This window comes from Ammospiza caudacuta, chromosome 24, assembly GCF_027887145.1.
Source record: "Ammospiza caudacuta isolate bAmmCau1 chromosome 24, bAmmCau1.pri, whole genome shotgun sequence".
In the NCBI taxonomy this organism is placed as follows: domain Eukaryota; kingdom Metazoa; phylum Chordata; class Aves; order Passeriformes; family Passerellidae; genus Ammospiza; species Ammospiza caudacuta.
The window spans coordinates 4,169,671-4,183,630 of NC_080616.1; the positions used below are offsets into that span (position 1 = coordinate 4,169,671).

At 55.2% G+C, this 13,960-nt stretch overlaps 1 protein-coding gene across 1 annotated transcript; it reads left to right on the forward strand.

The window, feature by feature from the left end:
• Positions 1-1,463: 1,463 nt before the first annotated feature.
• FGD2 (FYVE, RhoGEF and PH domain containing 2) lies at positions 1,464-11,362 on the forward strand. Its single transcript, XM_058819220.1, has 16 exons — positions 1,464-1,528; positions 3,489-3,711; positions 3,806-3,886; positions 4,190-4,338; positions 5,112-5,268; positions 6,031-6,169; positions 7,275-7,333; positions 7,602-7,748; positions 8,075-8,167; positions 8,464-8,543; positions 8,620-8,650; positions 8,735-8,827; positions 8,951-9,076; positions 9,684-9,830; positions 10,180-10,323; positions 11,147-11,362. Exons 1-16 carry the CDS (start codon positions 1,464-1,466, stop codon positions 11,360-11,362), a joined length of 1,950 nt encoding a protein of 649 aa, XP_058675203.1.
• The last annotated feature ends 2,598 nt before the right edge of the window (positions 11,363-13,960 follow it).

Genomic DNA, 13,960 nt, shown 5'->3' on the forward strand with positions numbered 1-13,960 from the left:
AGAGGAAGAGAAGAGAAGAGAAGAGAAGAGAAGAGAAGAGAAGAGAAGAGAAGAGAAGAGAAGAGAAGAGAAGAGAAGAGAAGAGAAGAGAAGAGAAGAGAAGAGAAGGAAAATTTAAAAAGACCCAAAAAATACCAGGAAAGGAAAAGAGAAAAAAAGGAAAGCAGATCTCCAGTGCTGGTTCCGTCACTGGTCTGCCTGACCCTCCTGGGGCACAAGCTCTGGGATGGGTTTGTCACTTGCCGTGCACATTGGATCTCATACACAGTGCACTGTCTTAGACCTTTCTGGAAAAATACTGCCCTATGTCCACACGGTCCCTTCTCCAGCCACATCTTGTTCTGTCTCACGGTTATCACCGACAATCCTCGTCTGTTGTTACCAGCAGTCCTTGGCTGGCCCCGCAGCCATGCAGCTCTGGGTGTTTGGGGCAGACACACCAGCCCTAGCTGGGCACCAGCGTCCTGCCAGCCCACTCCAGCCATCCAGACTGTCCAGACTCCCACCCTGGTGGGACACTCAGAACCCAGGAAATCCCTCTGGCTGCCCTGGAGGGCTATAGCCCCTGCCCTGGGGGCTCAGAGAGCTTGGCACAGAGCCCAAGCCCCCTGTGCCTTTGATTTAGCCCTTAGAAAAAACAATTATCAACCTTATTTACAAGTGATGAAAGTTTAAGTAGAATGATACTGAATTTATCACAGGGTGAAAAATAGTTTTTTGGGGTTTTTAGAATGGGGGTTCAGGGGGCAAGATGGAGGGATCTGGGTGTGTCCAGCCTTTCTCCTTTTTCTTCTTGGCCTCCATCTTCTGCTGTGATGTTGGCACTTTTAGATTGGTTTAGAGTAGAAGCTCACTGTCTAACACAGGTGATAGGTATTGGGAAGCAATTGTAAATATTGTACATGTGTTTTGTATAAAAAGATAACACCACCCTGGGGGCAGGCAGAGTGCCTGGGACTGTCTTGCTGAGCGGACCTCAGCAGGACAGGAGAAAAAATAAACAACCTTGAGACCAAGAAATGAAGAGCTCTGACTCCTTCTTTGATTGCCTGGCTGGGAAAAGATATTTTCTAATGTATCTCAGGGTCACTGTGAGCAGCGAGAGACCCCGAGAGGACACAGCCCACTCCACCTGAGGTGTCCCAGGTCACACCTGCCCTGCGCCATCCCTGCTGCTGCTCTGCCCTCGGCTGTGCCACACTTGGGTCCCTCCCAAACTGAAGCCATTCCCAGTGTTTTCTCAGCATTTCTCCTACCCACAAAGTGCTCTGGTTCCTCTTTCCCTTCCCTTTTGAGGCCAGCCCAGTGACAAGCTCCGCTGCCACAGAGAGGGCAGCGGTTGGGCTTTGCCTCGTGCAAATCCTCACTCCCAAACTGCAGCCAGAAGCACTTCAGAGCAGAGAAGGGGACACAGGAAGGAGCTGCAGCTCCTGGACACCCTGGAGCTGCTCCCAGCCTGTGCCATGGATGGAAAAGCAGATTGTCAGCAGAGTGTGGTGAAGCTGGTGGCTGCATTTGAAGAGCACTGGTAAGGCAGGAGGGCTCTGGGTGCTCAGGGTGTGTTAGGGCTCCACGTGGGGTGGGTTTGGAAAGGAAGAAACCCGCTGTGGAGGTGGTTTGGAGCCTGTGGAGAAGCTGACAAGGCGATTTTGGAGAAGCTGACAAGGTGATTTACAATCCTTCACAACTCAGGTCAGCCTCAGTGTCTTCCTCCTGCTGAGGGTCATGAGCAGAATCTGAAAACCTCAGTGGGGTGTGAGTGGTTGTGCCTGGCTCAGGGTTAGGCTGTGGCAGCCCATTTCCCCACAGCCAGCATCTTCACACTCAGCCTGGCTGGTGCATCTTCCTGCTGGGGAAAGGAATCGTGGTTTGGGAATTGTCCCTCTGGGCAGGGGTTGTCACTGGGAATTGACTGCCTGGGTGTCTGGGAGGGTCCCAGCCTCAGACTGTCCAGCTGGTTGCAGAGATGTGGCTCCTAGGAAAGGAAACAGAAAGCAATATGGTAAGGGAGAGAGAGAATTCCTTTCATAAAGCAGCTCCTTCCTTTGGAGACTGAGCTGGGACCCTCAGACAGCGTGTGCGAGGGCATCTGCCCTGGCCCTGGTGTAAAACTAATTCTGAGATTTCAAGTGAGTTATTCTCACTTTCTCCATCTGATGGATCAAGATATGGAATCCTGCCATTCCTTGTACCCATGAGATGCTCTCAGTGAGCTTGGAGGGGCTGGGTGGTTGAGCAGGTGAGTTTTGCAGCAATTCCTGAAGATGCTCAGGCACAAGATTTCCTTTCATTCCAGGAACTCCTGCATCTCTGCTGTGTGCTGTCCCCAGGCTTTGAGTTGTCCCCATCATCCCCCAGTGATGTTGTGTTGGAGCCACTGCAGTGTTTGATCTGCCCCCATGTCCCTGCTGCAGTGTGTTTGTTGTTTGCCTTTGATTTAGAGGAAATAAAAGTAACTCAATACTTTCAGAGGAAGCTGGGGAACCTGGGAATGAGCAGACAATGGTCTGGCCTAAGTCAGCATAAATAGAAAGAGAGAAGTTCCCTGTTGGGACTCAGCTGTGGCTTCAGGCTGACACAGGTTTGGGAGGCACCAGGAGAGATGGAAAAAGCTTCTGAAGGGTTCTGCCAACGCCCCTGGACAGGAGGGGATTTGTGCATGGCTGTGGATGCTCTCCTGAGCTCACAGACATCCTGAGCATGGGATGGAGCTGGCATCCTCTTCAGATGAGTCTCTGCCCCTCAAGCCACTTCCCATCCTCAGCTTTGCAGTTTGATGTCCAAATTCTTCATGTCTTTCCCATCCCATCCATCCCACTCCTGCCTGCAGGCCAGCAGTGGATTTCTTTCCAGTTCTGGCCAGAGCAGTTTCCTGCAGTGACCAGCTCTTGGATGACAGACAAGTCACCTGCTGTCACCTTCACAGCCTGGCTTCTCCCTCATGCCCTCTCTGGACCTGCTTTCTTTGTCTTTGCCAGAAAAGGGAAGAGAGAACACCACCAAAAACAACCTGTCTGCAAAACCTCCCACACATGGCTCAAAACTCTTGGCTATTGGGCTGCTCCCTGCTTTTCTCCATGGTGGCAGCAGGCAGAAATCCAGAGCTGTGGGTGGGATAAACAGCAGCATCCTGCTTTTCTAGAGGAGGAGAGGGACTGGGAACAGCAACAGGGGGCTCTGGGAGAAGAGAAACTGGATCCTGACCATGGAGGATGCTGAGGATGTTTGCACTGCAGAGCATTGTCAGCACTGGGCAGCTGCTGCTCTTGTCCCTTTTGGTGGCTTTGAGCTGGGCTGTGCTGGGGGATTGGGCACATCAACAGGGGGCTCTGGGAGAAGAGAAACTGGATCCTGGCCATGGAGGATGCTGAGGATGTTTGCACTGCAGGGCAGTGACAGTGCTGAGCAGCTGCTGCTCTTGTCCCTTTTGGTGGCTTTGAGCTGGGCTGTGCTGGGGGAATGGCTGAGCTGATCCCATTCCTTTGTAGCAGGGACAGCACATCTGCCCAGAGGGACAAGCAGGCAGGCAGGCAGCTTCCAGCATTCCCTGCCAGCCAGAGCCACTCTCTGAGCAGAAAAGAGGATGAGGAGGAGAAGGGTCAGCAAGGCCAGCGTGGACTCAGCTTCAAATGCCTCCGTTCTCTGCGCTCCAAAATCCGTGAGGACGACTGGAGGAGGCCACAGGGCCCAGGCCTGGAGCCTGGCAGCCAGGTGAGCTCCAGAGCTGCTGGGGTGGGTGCCCACACTCAGGGCTGGCTCAGGGTCTCATCTCTGCCCATGAGGCTGAGCCTTGCTCCCCATGCAGGAACCAGAGGAGAAGAAAATTGCCCTGGAGCTGCTGGAGACAGAGCAGGCTTATGTCAACCGCCTGCACCTCCTTGACCAGGTGAACTGGGGAGTGGAGGGACCAGTGCAAGGGGATTTTGGAGGGACTGAAGCTGTAAAAATGAGAAACATGTGGGCTGCTGGTCTTTACAGCCGGAGATTGGGTCTGGCATTTGTCTTTTCTACACCACACACCTGTGGGAAGCACCTTTGTCCCAGCAAAGCCTTCCATCCCCCTCTCCTCTTGGAGTTTGGAATTTTCCTCCTGCACAGACCTTTCACTGGGTGATATGCCAGTCCTAGAGAGGGAATGGGATCCTCAAGCATCTCCCTGGCCCTTTTTGTTCACCCTCCTTCCTTCCAGGTATTCTATACAGAGCTGATGAAAGAAGCCAAAACTGGGAAGACGGTCCCAGAGGAGGTGGTGAAGATGATCTTTTCCAACATCTCCTCCATCTACCAGTTCCATGCTGAGTTCTTCCTGCCAGAGCTGCAGAAGCGCATGGAGGATTGGTGAGCCTCAGGAGGGGATGGGAGGGCAGCACACCTGGGTGCTTTGGCCAGAATGGGGGAGCAGCACTGAGTTCAGGCTCCCATCAGGACCAGAGCTCAGCCTGTCACAGACATCTTTTAGAAAAAATCCTTTCCTTAGGATTTTTCCTCCTGAGAAGCTGAGAGACCTCAGGAACAAAATGTAAACAATAATTATCTGCTGCTGTGGAATGCAACAGGTGCATCTTTGATTGGTCTCATATGGTTGTTTGTAATTAATGGCCAATCACAATCAGCTGGCTCAGACAGAGTCCAAGCCACAAACTTTGTTATAATTCCTTCTTTTTCTATTCTTAGCCAGCCTTCTAATGAAATCCTTTCTTCTATTCTTTTAGTATAGTTTTAATATAATATATATCATAAAATAATAAATCAGCCTTCTGAAACATGGAGTCAGATCCTCATCTCTTCCCTCATCCTAAGATCCCTGTGAACATGCTCACACAACCTGTTTTACTCCAAGTGTCTTTTGCTGGAAAACACTTCCTTAAAATGCTCAGATCAGAGTATGGAAAGCTGGGTGACATCTCAGGTGGCTTGAGGGTGTGCCTGGGTGCAAGGTTGGCTGCAAGGTGGGGACATTCCTGTTCTGGAGAGCAGGAAACACTGTGGGGCTGTAGCAGCCTGCAGCAGAGCAAACCACAGTCCTCCACTGTGCTCCTTCAGTTCATCCCTCACTGTCTGTCTGTCTGTCTGTCCTGAGGAAGCTGCTGGTCTGTGCTTCCCTCCTGCAGGCACCACAACCCCCGCATCGGAGATGTCATCCAGAAGCTGGCACCCTTCCTCAAGATGTACGGGGAGTACGTCAAGAACTTCGACAAGGCCGTGGAGCTCATCACTGCCTGGTCAGAGAAATCACCGCCCTTCCAGGAGCTCATTGCTGACATCCAGGTAAGGACAGGGCAGGGGAGTGTGGGATCTCAGCACCTCAGGACGGAGGTGCAGAGTGGCCGAGACCAACCTTGGGGGGCTCGGGAGTCCTGGAATGTTGCCAGAAGTGTCTGGTGGCAGGGCTTTGATCCTACACAGGAGACGACACCTGTATGAGGACTGGGAAGGTTTCACTGGGTGAATGGTGAAGGGATAAGTTAGTTAAAGTGTAAAACACAGGGTTTAGGATTTTGGTACAGGGGGGTCTAAAGAAGTAAGATGGAGGAATTGGGGCGTGTCCTGTTCTTCTTCTTCTTCTTCTTGGCCTCCATCTTCTGTGGTGGTGGTGGCACTTTGGGATTGGTTATTACTAAAAGTGCACCGGTTAATAAGGGTAGAAGGTATTGGGGAAAAATGATAAATATTGTACACGTAACTTCGGGTATAAAGATAAGTGACCGCCTGGGGGCTTGTGGAGTGTGCCCATGGCTGACTTGCTGTGCAGACCTCTGTCGGGCTGAAAGAAAATCTTTTAGATAAACAATTAATAAACACCGAGACCGAGACAAGATCAGAAGTCTCTCCTCGTCCTTTGAAGCACCGGGCTCTTCAAGGCCATCCCTGGGCCTTTCCAGGCCACCTAGACAGCACAGAAAACTTACAGGGAGTGGGGAAGGGAGGTTTTGGCAGCACAGCTCCCAAAATCTCCATGGAATGAGGAAACAGAGGGTGGGAGCTGCCTTGGTCACTGTTCCTCTGTCCGTGCCTGCTGTCCCTGGCCAGAAGAGGAAGGTCTGTGCTAACCTGACGCTGCAGCACCACATGCTGGAGCCTGTGCAGAGGATCCCGCGCTACGAGCTCCTCCTCAAGGATTACGTCCGGAAACTCCCGCCCCAGTCCCCCGACAGGGGCGATGCTGAGAGTAAGGGCTCACGGAGGGGAGGGCAGGGTGGGTTTGTGGGGAAATAACAACCCCTGGTTGTCGGGGAACATGAAACAGGAAAGCCTTATAAATATGATTGTCTGGCAAAAAAAATTGAGAATATAGAAACTATAAGTGAGATTGAAATGAAAGCAAGCTTTGAGATACCTCAGTTACTGAACAACTGAAAAACAAAGGTGTGGCCAGCTGAAGGTGATCCCCTTTTGATGGAAGAACACCCTCTGCTTGCAGACAGCTCCGAGGGTCAGAGAAGACCCTACAGCTTGGCAGAAGGGGCCCAAAGAGGAGTTTTTAGGGTTTAAAATGTAATTACAGTGGTAATGTAATGATTCTTATAGGCTGTATGGAAATGCTGTAGGATTTGTATCTTCTACTAGATTGGTTAGTGAGAATGAGAACATTCAACACAGAAGAAGATTTATTGTATTGGAATAGGAACCTCACTCTCTTACCTTTTTTACTCTCTCACCCTCTCATCCTCTCTGCCCCTCTCTTCTCTCAGCCCTGCTCCAGCTGTGGCTGGCAGCTCCCAGCAGGACCCTGCACCCAGGCCCTTTGCAATAACTCACAAGTTCCCAGCCCTGGCTGCAGAGATCTCTCGTGTCTGTCTGTCCGTCCGTCCCCACCGTCCTACCCCCGGTGCTCCTACACCTGGGGTTGTACATGGGCACCAGAAAACCTGGATTCACTCACCAGCTGCCCTGTGCCTTTGGATAAACCTCTCAGTCTGATCCTTTTCTAGCAGGGAGAGAGATTAATCTTCCTTTTCATGGGCTGGGGAGGATAAGGGTGGTGTGCCAGGTGTCCACAGTATCCCCTGTAGCAGCTGGGGGAGCTTTCAGACCCCTGTAGATAGCACAGCTCCCAGTCCTGCTGGGATGGAGGGGTACAGGAGTGGGCTGTCTGTCCCTCCATGTGCAGTCCAGCTGTACCCAGACTCCTGCACAGCATTTCAGGGCCACTTTGGTTGTGCTCATGGAAGGGCAGCAGCTGCTACTCATGTGCATCCATAAGGGACAGAGCCAGAATCTTCCTCCCACAGCTCCAGAGCAGGTGTTTCACCTCCTGTCTGTTCTCATTGCAGAGGCCCTGGAGATGATTTTTATGGTGGCCAAGCACTCCAATGCAGCCATTGCTGAGATGGTGAGGCCCTGACCCAGCTGGAAATGCTTTGCAGCTCACTGCACAGTCCCCCTGAAGGGGCCAACAGCCCTGTGGGTTCAGCTGTGGAGCTTAGACCCTGCTCTTAATGCCCAACCTCACCACCAAGTCACATCTGTAGCATCAGCTGGGGTGTGACCAGCTGGTCAAGGCTGGGAGCTGCTCCCAAAGATCAGTCTGGGCTGGGAGAGCTGTGCCACCTCTCCCAGTACTCAGCACCCCACAAGAACAGATCCTGTGACCCCCCCAGGAACGGCTGCAGAACCTCTGGGTGGTCTATCAGAGGCTGGGCCTCGAGGATGACATCGTGGATCCCTCCAATGAGCTGATCAAGGAGGGGCCAATCCAAAAAATCTCCACCCGCAGCAACAGCACGTCGGAGAAATACCTGTTCCTGGTGGGAGCTGGGGTGCCTGGGGCAGGGAGAACATGAGATGGGAGTGGGGAGAGGGGTGGTACAGCCTGGCCAGGGTGTTGCTGGGTCACCTTGAAACAGCGAGGATGAATTCAGAGCTGGGGAGGGAGGGTTTGACCCCGCTCAGTGCAGGGCACAGTTGGCAATCTGCTGATCCCTGGGAGATGCTTCACCTTTGCAGGGTAGGAGGGGGCTGAGGCAGAAACAGACAAGTTTTAGGTGGCAGTGAAGGACCCCAGAGCCCAGACAAGCCCACAGCTCAGAGCAGGCAGTGCTGGGCTCCAACCCACCCTCTTCTGCCCTCCCAGTTCAACAACATGCTGCTCTACTGCGTGCCCAAGGTCATCCAGGTGGGCGCCGAGTTCCAGGTCCACCTCCGCATGGATGTGGGGGGCATGAAGGTCAGACACACATCTTGTGCTTCCCCTAGCTCCTGCCTGCTCCTAAAGCCTCTGCTCTGGGCTGTGGCTGCTACCTGAATTTCCTCAGGAGGGAGGGAGGAGCTGGAGCCAGGGGTGGCTTTGTGAATGGGGTTGATGCTCTGATCCTGGGAAATGCTGGTGGAATCTTGTGCCTGTGGGATCTGAGGGGCTGAAGGGCTCGTGCCAGAGGGACATCCCTGGGCCCCACATCATGGAGAAAATCCAAGTGTGCTGGAAGTGGGTTCAGCTCCACATCCTTCCTCTGTCTCCCACAGGTGCGGGAGCTGAAGGACACCGAGTTCCCTCACACCTTTCTGGTTTCAGGAAAGCAGCGGACACTGGAGCTCCAAGCCAGGTGAGGGGAAGGGTGAAGTCATGCAGATCCTCAGGGAGGAGGGACAACAGCTCATCCAGGTCCTTTTTGTACCCAGGTCTGAGGAGGAGATGAACGACTGGATCCAGGTACCACGGAGTGCTGGGAAAGGGGGCACAGCCCCCTGGGTGAGGGCACCCCCAGTGCCCCTCCAGCCCTGCCTTCCCCTCCAGGCCTTCCAAGATGCCATTGACAGGAAGGAGAAGAGGAGTGAGACCTTTAAGACAGCAGTCCATGGACTGGAGACAGACACCCCTGCACTGAAGGTAACGCCCCTGCTCTCCCTGTGCCCCACCTGGGAGAACACACTGTGCTGTGCCTCAGTTTCCCTAGCTAAACCAGCCTGTGGGGAGGCTGAGGACACCCAGCCTGTGCTGTCCCACCCCCAGGCAGAGGAGCTGGGCCGCCGAGCCCCTCAGTGGGTGAGGGACAACCTGGTGACCATGTGCATGCGCTGCAGGGAGCCCTTCAATGCCATCACCCGCCGCAGGCACCACTGCCGGGCCTGTGGCTATGTGAGTGTCCCCTCCCTCCCTCCTGCTGGCCTGGGAGTGTCCCCTCCCTCCTTCCCTCCCTCCTGGCCTGCTCAGGTGGCTGCTGCACCTCTCCTACACCTTGTACCCCTTTCCTAGGCTTGGGGCTGTGTGACCATGTTCACAGGGGTCCAAGGATGAGGGAAGAGATGAGGATCTGACTCCATGTTTCAAAAGGCTTGATTTATTATTTTATTATACATCTTACATTAAAACTGTACTAAAAGAATAGAAGAAAGGATTTCATCAGAAGGCTGGCTAAGAATAGAAAAAGAAAGAATGATAACAAAGGTTTGTGGCTTGGACTCTCGGTCCAAGCCAGCTGACTGTGATTGACCATTAATTACAAACAACCCCATGAGACCAATCACAGATGCACCTGTTGCATTCCACAGCAGCAGATAACCATTGTTTACATTTTGTTCCTGAGGCCTCTCATCTTCTCAGAAGGAAAAAATCCTAAGGAAAGGATTTTTCATAAAAGATGTCTGTGACAGGGGCTGCTCCTGCCCCTCAGCTCCTCATAGAGCTGTGGCTGGGTCCCCTGGCCCTGCCCCAGTGTCACCAGTGTCCCCGTTGGTGGCTGCAGGTGGTGTGTGCTCGCTGCTCTGACTACAAGGCTGAGCTGCAGTACGATGGGAACCGCCCCAACCGCGTCTGCCAGGAGTGTTTCATCTTCCTCACCGGCCACACGGTGCTGGAGGACCGCGAGGGGAAGCACAAAGGCATCCTGGAGGTGAGCACCACCCTGCTCTGCCCCCTGAGCACTGCCACCCACCCCGGCTCCAGCCTCTCTGTCCCAGCCTCGCTGTCCCAGGAGGGGTGGGAGTCACTCCCAGGGCACTCAGAAGATGGATGTGTTGATCTCCTTCCCTCCCTCGTGCTCCAAGCTTTGGGACCAAGCAACTCCCTTCACCACAGGATGAAGCACTGTCACATCTAGGACAGCCCCTCACCTGCCCCTGCCTTCCCTGGAGTGGGCAGGGAATTCCCCAGGAAATTCTCTCAGCTCAGTGCCCTTTCTGCCATCTGCACTGGATATTGAGGGATTTGTTGGTTGAGGGATTTGTTGGTTGTTTTGGCAGAAAGGAGCTGCAGAGGTATCAAGCAGGAGTTTGCTCTGCAGTTCCCTGCAGCTGCTGGACAAGAACGGCAAGGGGGGCACGCGGGGCTGGTTCGTGATCCCACAGGACGATCCCCTCGTGCTCTACATCTATGCAGCCCCCCAGGTGAGGCCTGGCTCGAATGCACCCCCAGGGGACATCCCACTGTGCTCAAGGGACATCCCAGGACATCCTGATGTGCCCAAAGGACGTCCCACTGTGCCCAAGGGACACCCCAGGACATCCCACTGGGCCCAAGGGACATCCCATCCTCCTGTGTCCAAGGGATATCCTGCTTTGTCCAAGGGATATCCCACTGTGCCCAAGGGACATCCCATCCCAATGTGTCCAAGGGACATCTCGCTTTGCCCAAGGGACATCCTGGGACATCCCGCTGTGCCCAAGGGACATCCCATCCCGCTGTGCCAAGGGACATGCCACTGTGCCCAAAGGACAACCCATTCTGATGTGCCCAAGAGACATCCTACTGTGCCCAAAGGACATCCTACTGTGCCCAAGGGACATCCCACTGTGCCCAAAGGACATCCCAATGTGCCCAAAGGACATCCCACTGTGCCCAAGGGACATCTCATCCCGATGTGCCCAAGGGACATCCCAATGTGCCCAAAGGACATCCCAATGTGCCCAAGGGACATCCTGCTGTGCCCGAGACATCCCAATGTGCCCAAAGGACATCCCACTGTGCCCAAGGGACATCTCATCCCGATGTGCCCAAGGGACATCCCAATGTGCCCAAGGGACATCCCGATGTGCCCAAAGGACATCCCAATGTGCCCAAAGGACATCCCACTGTGCCCAAGGGACATCTCATCCCGCTGTGCCCAAGGGACATCCCAATGTGCCCATGTGACATCCCAATGTGCCCAAGGGACATCCCATCCCGCTGTGCCCATGCCCTGCCTCCCACCCCTGTCTCTCTCCTTGGCAGGATGTCCGAGCCCACACCTCCATCCCCCTGCTGGGCTACCAGGTGCGGGACCTGCCCCAGAGCGAGTCCCGGCACCTGTTCCAGCTGGTGCAGTCCCGGCAGGTGTTCACCTTCGTGGCCGACACCGAGGAGCTCAAACAGCGCTGGATGAAGGCCATGGCGCGCTCTGCTGCGGGGATCACCGAGGAGGAGGAGGATGAAGATGAAGCAGAATGAGGCCATTCCCAGCCCTGTGCTGCCTTGGGGGGGGTCACACTCCCCCTGCCTGCTCTCACTGCTGCCTTTGGGCACACCCCCGACATCGCTGCGTTCTGGATTTCCATCGCGATGGGGCAGGATGGGGACACGTTTGCCAGCACACGGACAAAGCTGGGATCCCCTTTTGCTCCCTGCTCACTCTCCGTGCTGGACAGAGCCCCTAGGAGCAGCAGGATTTTGGGGAGCCTGGGATTTGGGGAGCGGGGGATTGCGAAATGGAGATTTGGTGGAGCGGGAATTTTGGGGAGCGGGAGATTTGGGGTATTTAGGGGAGCTCGGGATTTTGAGGAGTGGGGATTTGGGGACGCGGGGAATTTGGGGAAGCGGGGATGTGAGGGAGCGGGGATTTGGGGTATTTGGGGGAGAGGGGATTTAGGGGAGCCCGGGATTTGGGGAACATGGGGAACTGGAGAGTGAGGGATTTGGGGGAGAGGGGATTTGGGGAGCGGGGGATTTGGGGGATTTCGGGAGTGGGGGATTTAGGGGAGCGGGGATTTGGGGAATGGGGATTTGGGGAGGAGGGGATTTGGGGGAGCGGGAATTTTGGGGAGTGAGGGATTTTGGAGAGCGGGGGATTTGGGAAGCCCGGGATTTGGGGGAGCGGGGATTTGGGGAGCGGGGATTTGAGGAGCAAGGATTTTGGGGAGTGGGAGATTTGGGGAGTGGGGCTTTGGGGGAGCCCAGGATTTGGGGAGCAGGGGGATTTGGGGAGCAGGGATTTGCGGGAGATGGGGATTTGGGGGATTTGGGAAGCGGGGATTTAGGGGAGGGGGGGATTTGGGGGAGCAGAGGATTTGGGGGGGTCAGGGATTTGGGGAGCAGGGGATTTGGGGGATTTAGAGGAGCGGCGATTTGGGGAGCAGGGATTTAGAGGAGTCCGGGATTTGGGGGAGCGGGGGATTTGGGGAGCCCGGGATTTGGGGGAGCAGGGATTTGGGGAGGGGGGATTTGGGGGATTTGGGGGAGTCCCCGGCCCGGGCGCGATGCGGTGCCGCCCGTGGCCACGCGAGGGCAGCACCGCTCCGTGGTTCCGCAGCCGGGCGGGGATGCCCGAGCCGGGAGAGCCCGCGGGGCTGGGGCTGCTCGGATAAACCCTCCTGGCACCCTCTCTGCGCTCCGTGCAGCCTTCTTTGGGCGCCTGTTTTACAGAGAACCCCGTGGGATTGTCCCCGTGGCTCCACATTTGTGTCACAAATATATCAGGGATCCAGCTTGTAGCTCAGCCTCACAGCTCAGGGACACCTGTGCTGGATTCAGGATGTCCCTTTTCCAGTTTGTCACCACTCCTGGCCTCACACTGCAGTCCCATGGTGTGGGGGTACCCCTTAACCCCAGACAGCCCTCACTCCTGCCCATCCCAGGCTTTCCCTGCACCCTCCTGCCCACAAGCACCTTCCACCCTTTACCTCCCTCAGTTACATTTCCATAGGAAAACACTTTGGGACAAGGTCACATCCACACAGGTGATGCTGGGGAAACACAGGGATCCCCTCTCTATCATCAGCATAATGAGCACCCCTGTTCATTTCAGTCAGTGCTTTAGGCTGCAGCCCCACATTTTTCTCTCTGTGTCCTCTTTAGCTCCCCAAAAACGTTGCCCAGGCAGAAGCTGCCACTTCTGAGCCCGCCAGGGGCCTCATGCCCAGAGCTGGAGGAGCTCATGATCCCTGGCAGGCAGGGATTGCAGCCTTGGGCAGAGGCCCAGGGGTGTCACAGGCTGAACAGAGCCCTGCAGACTGGGAAGGGAGGTGGAGCAGGGTCCTGCAAATGGGAACAACACCTGGGGAAAGGATGAGGTGGGGGGTAAAGATGAATCACAGCTGTCACCACCCTGGGGGGCTTTGGGGAGACAGGAAAAAGCTGTGAGCAATGTCCTTCCTCAGTCTTCTCTACCTAGCTCATCCTGGGAAAGAGCAAACTGTGGTGGCTTTACCTCCTCCAGCTCCAGAGATGCTGTCAAGGAGAGGAGGAGCTGGATCTCAGGGTGCCATCTGAGCCCAGCTGCACACAGCACAAGCAGGGCTTTGCAGAGACACCCCAAAGCAGCCTCAGCTCCCAGAGTCACTCCGTGGGAAGGGGAACCCCCTCTCAGCAACCCTGGCAGGGTGAGCAAGGGGAGGAAAGAGTGAGCAAAGGGGAAACCCTCGGGGCTGGAAGGTTCTGCCCGGTGGCCCTTCCACCTCAGCTGTGTCACCGCTGTGTCAGCGAGGAGCAGAGGAACAAAACAAGCCCCGGGCACGGAGCTGCCCTCAGCTCAGCTCATGAATGGCCTCAGAATAAATTTCCTGTTTACCCAGTGAGGAATCGCTCCCGGGGCAGAGGGCACCTGGGGGTATTTTTAGAGCTCCTGCTCTCCTCCCTTCTCATCCTCAGCACCCTCGGGACCATTACAGCACCCATGGGTGCCTTGGAAAGGAGCTGCCACAGAGGAGAGGTGGCACAGGGCACCAGGGCAGGCCCTGTGTGGGGCTGGCCCCTATGGAGCCCAGCACCCTTACAACCAAATCCCAGGGGTTACAGAGCAGAATCTGCTGTCCCAGCAGAGCAGGCACCCAA

Excerpts from the sequence above, each read along its gene's own strand:
- FGD2 (XM_058819220.1), top strand. The coding sequence starts at position 1,464 with ATGGATGGAAAAGCAGATTGTCAGCAGAGTGTGGTGAAGCTGGTGGCT. Across the intron at positions 5,269-6,030 it reads AGCTCATTGCTGACATCCAG|AAGAGGAAGGTCTGTGCTAA; the intron begins GTAAGGACAGGG and ends GTCCCTGGCCAG. Across the intron at positions 9,077-9,683 it reads ACTGCCGGGCCTGTGGCTAT|GTGGTGTGTGCTCGCTGCTC; the intron begins GTGAGTGTCCCC and ends TGGTGGCTGCAG.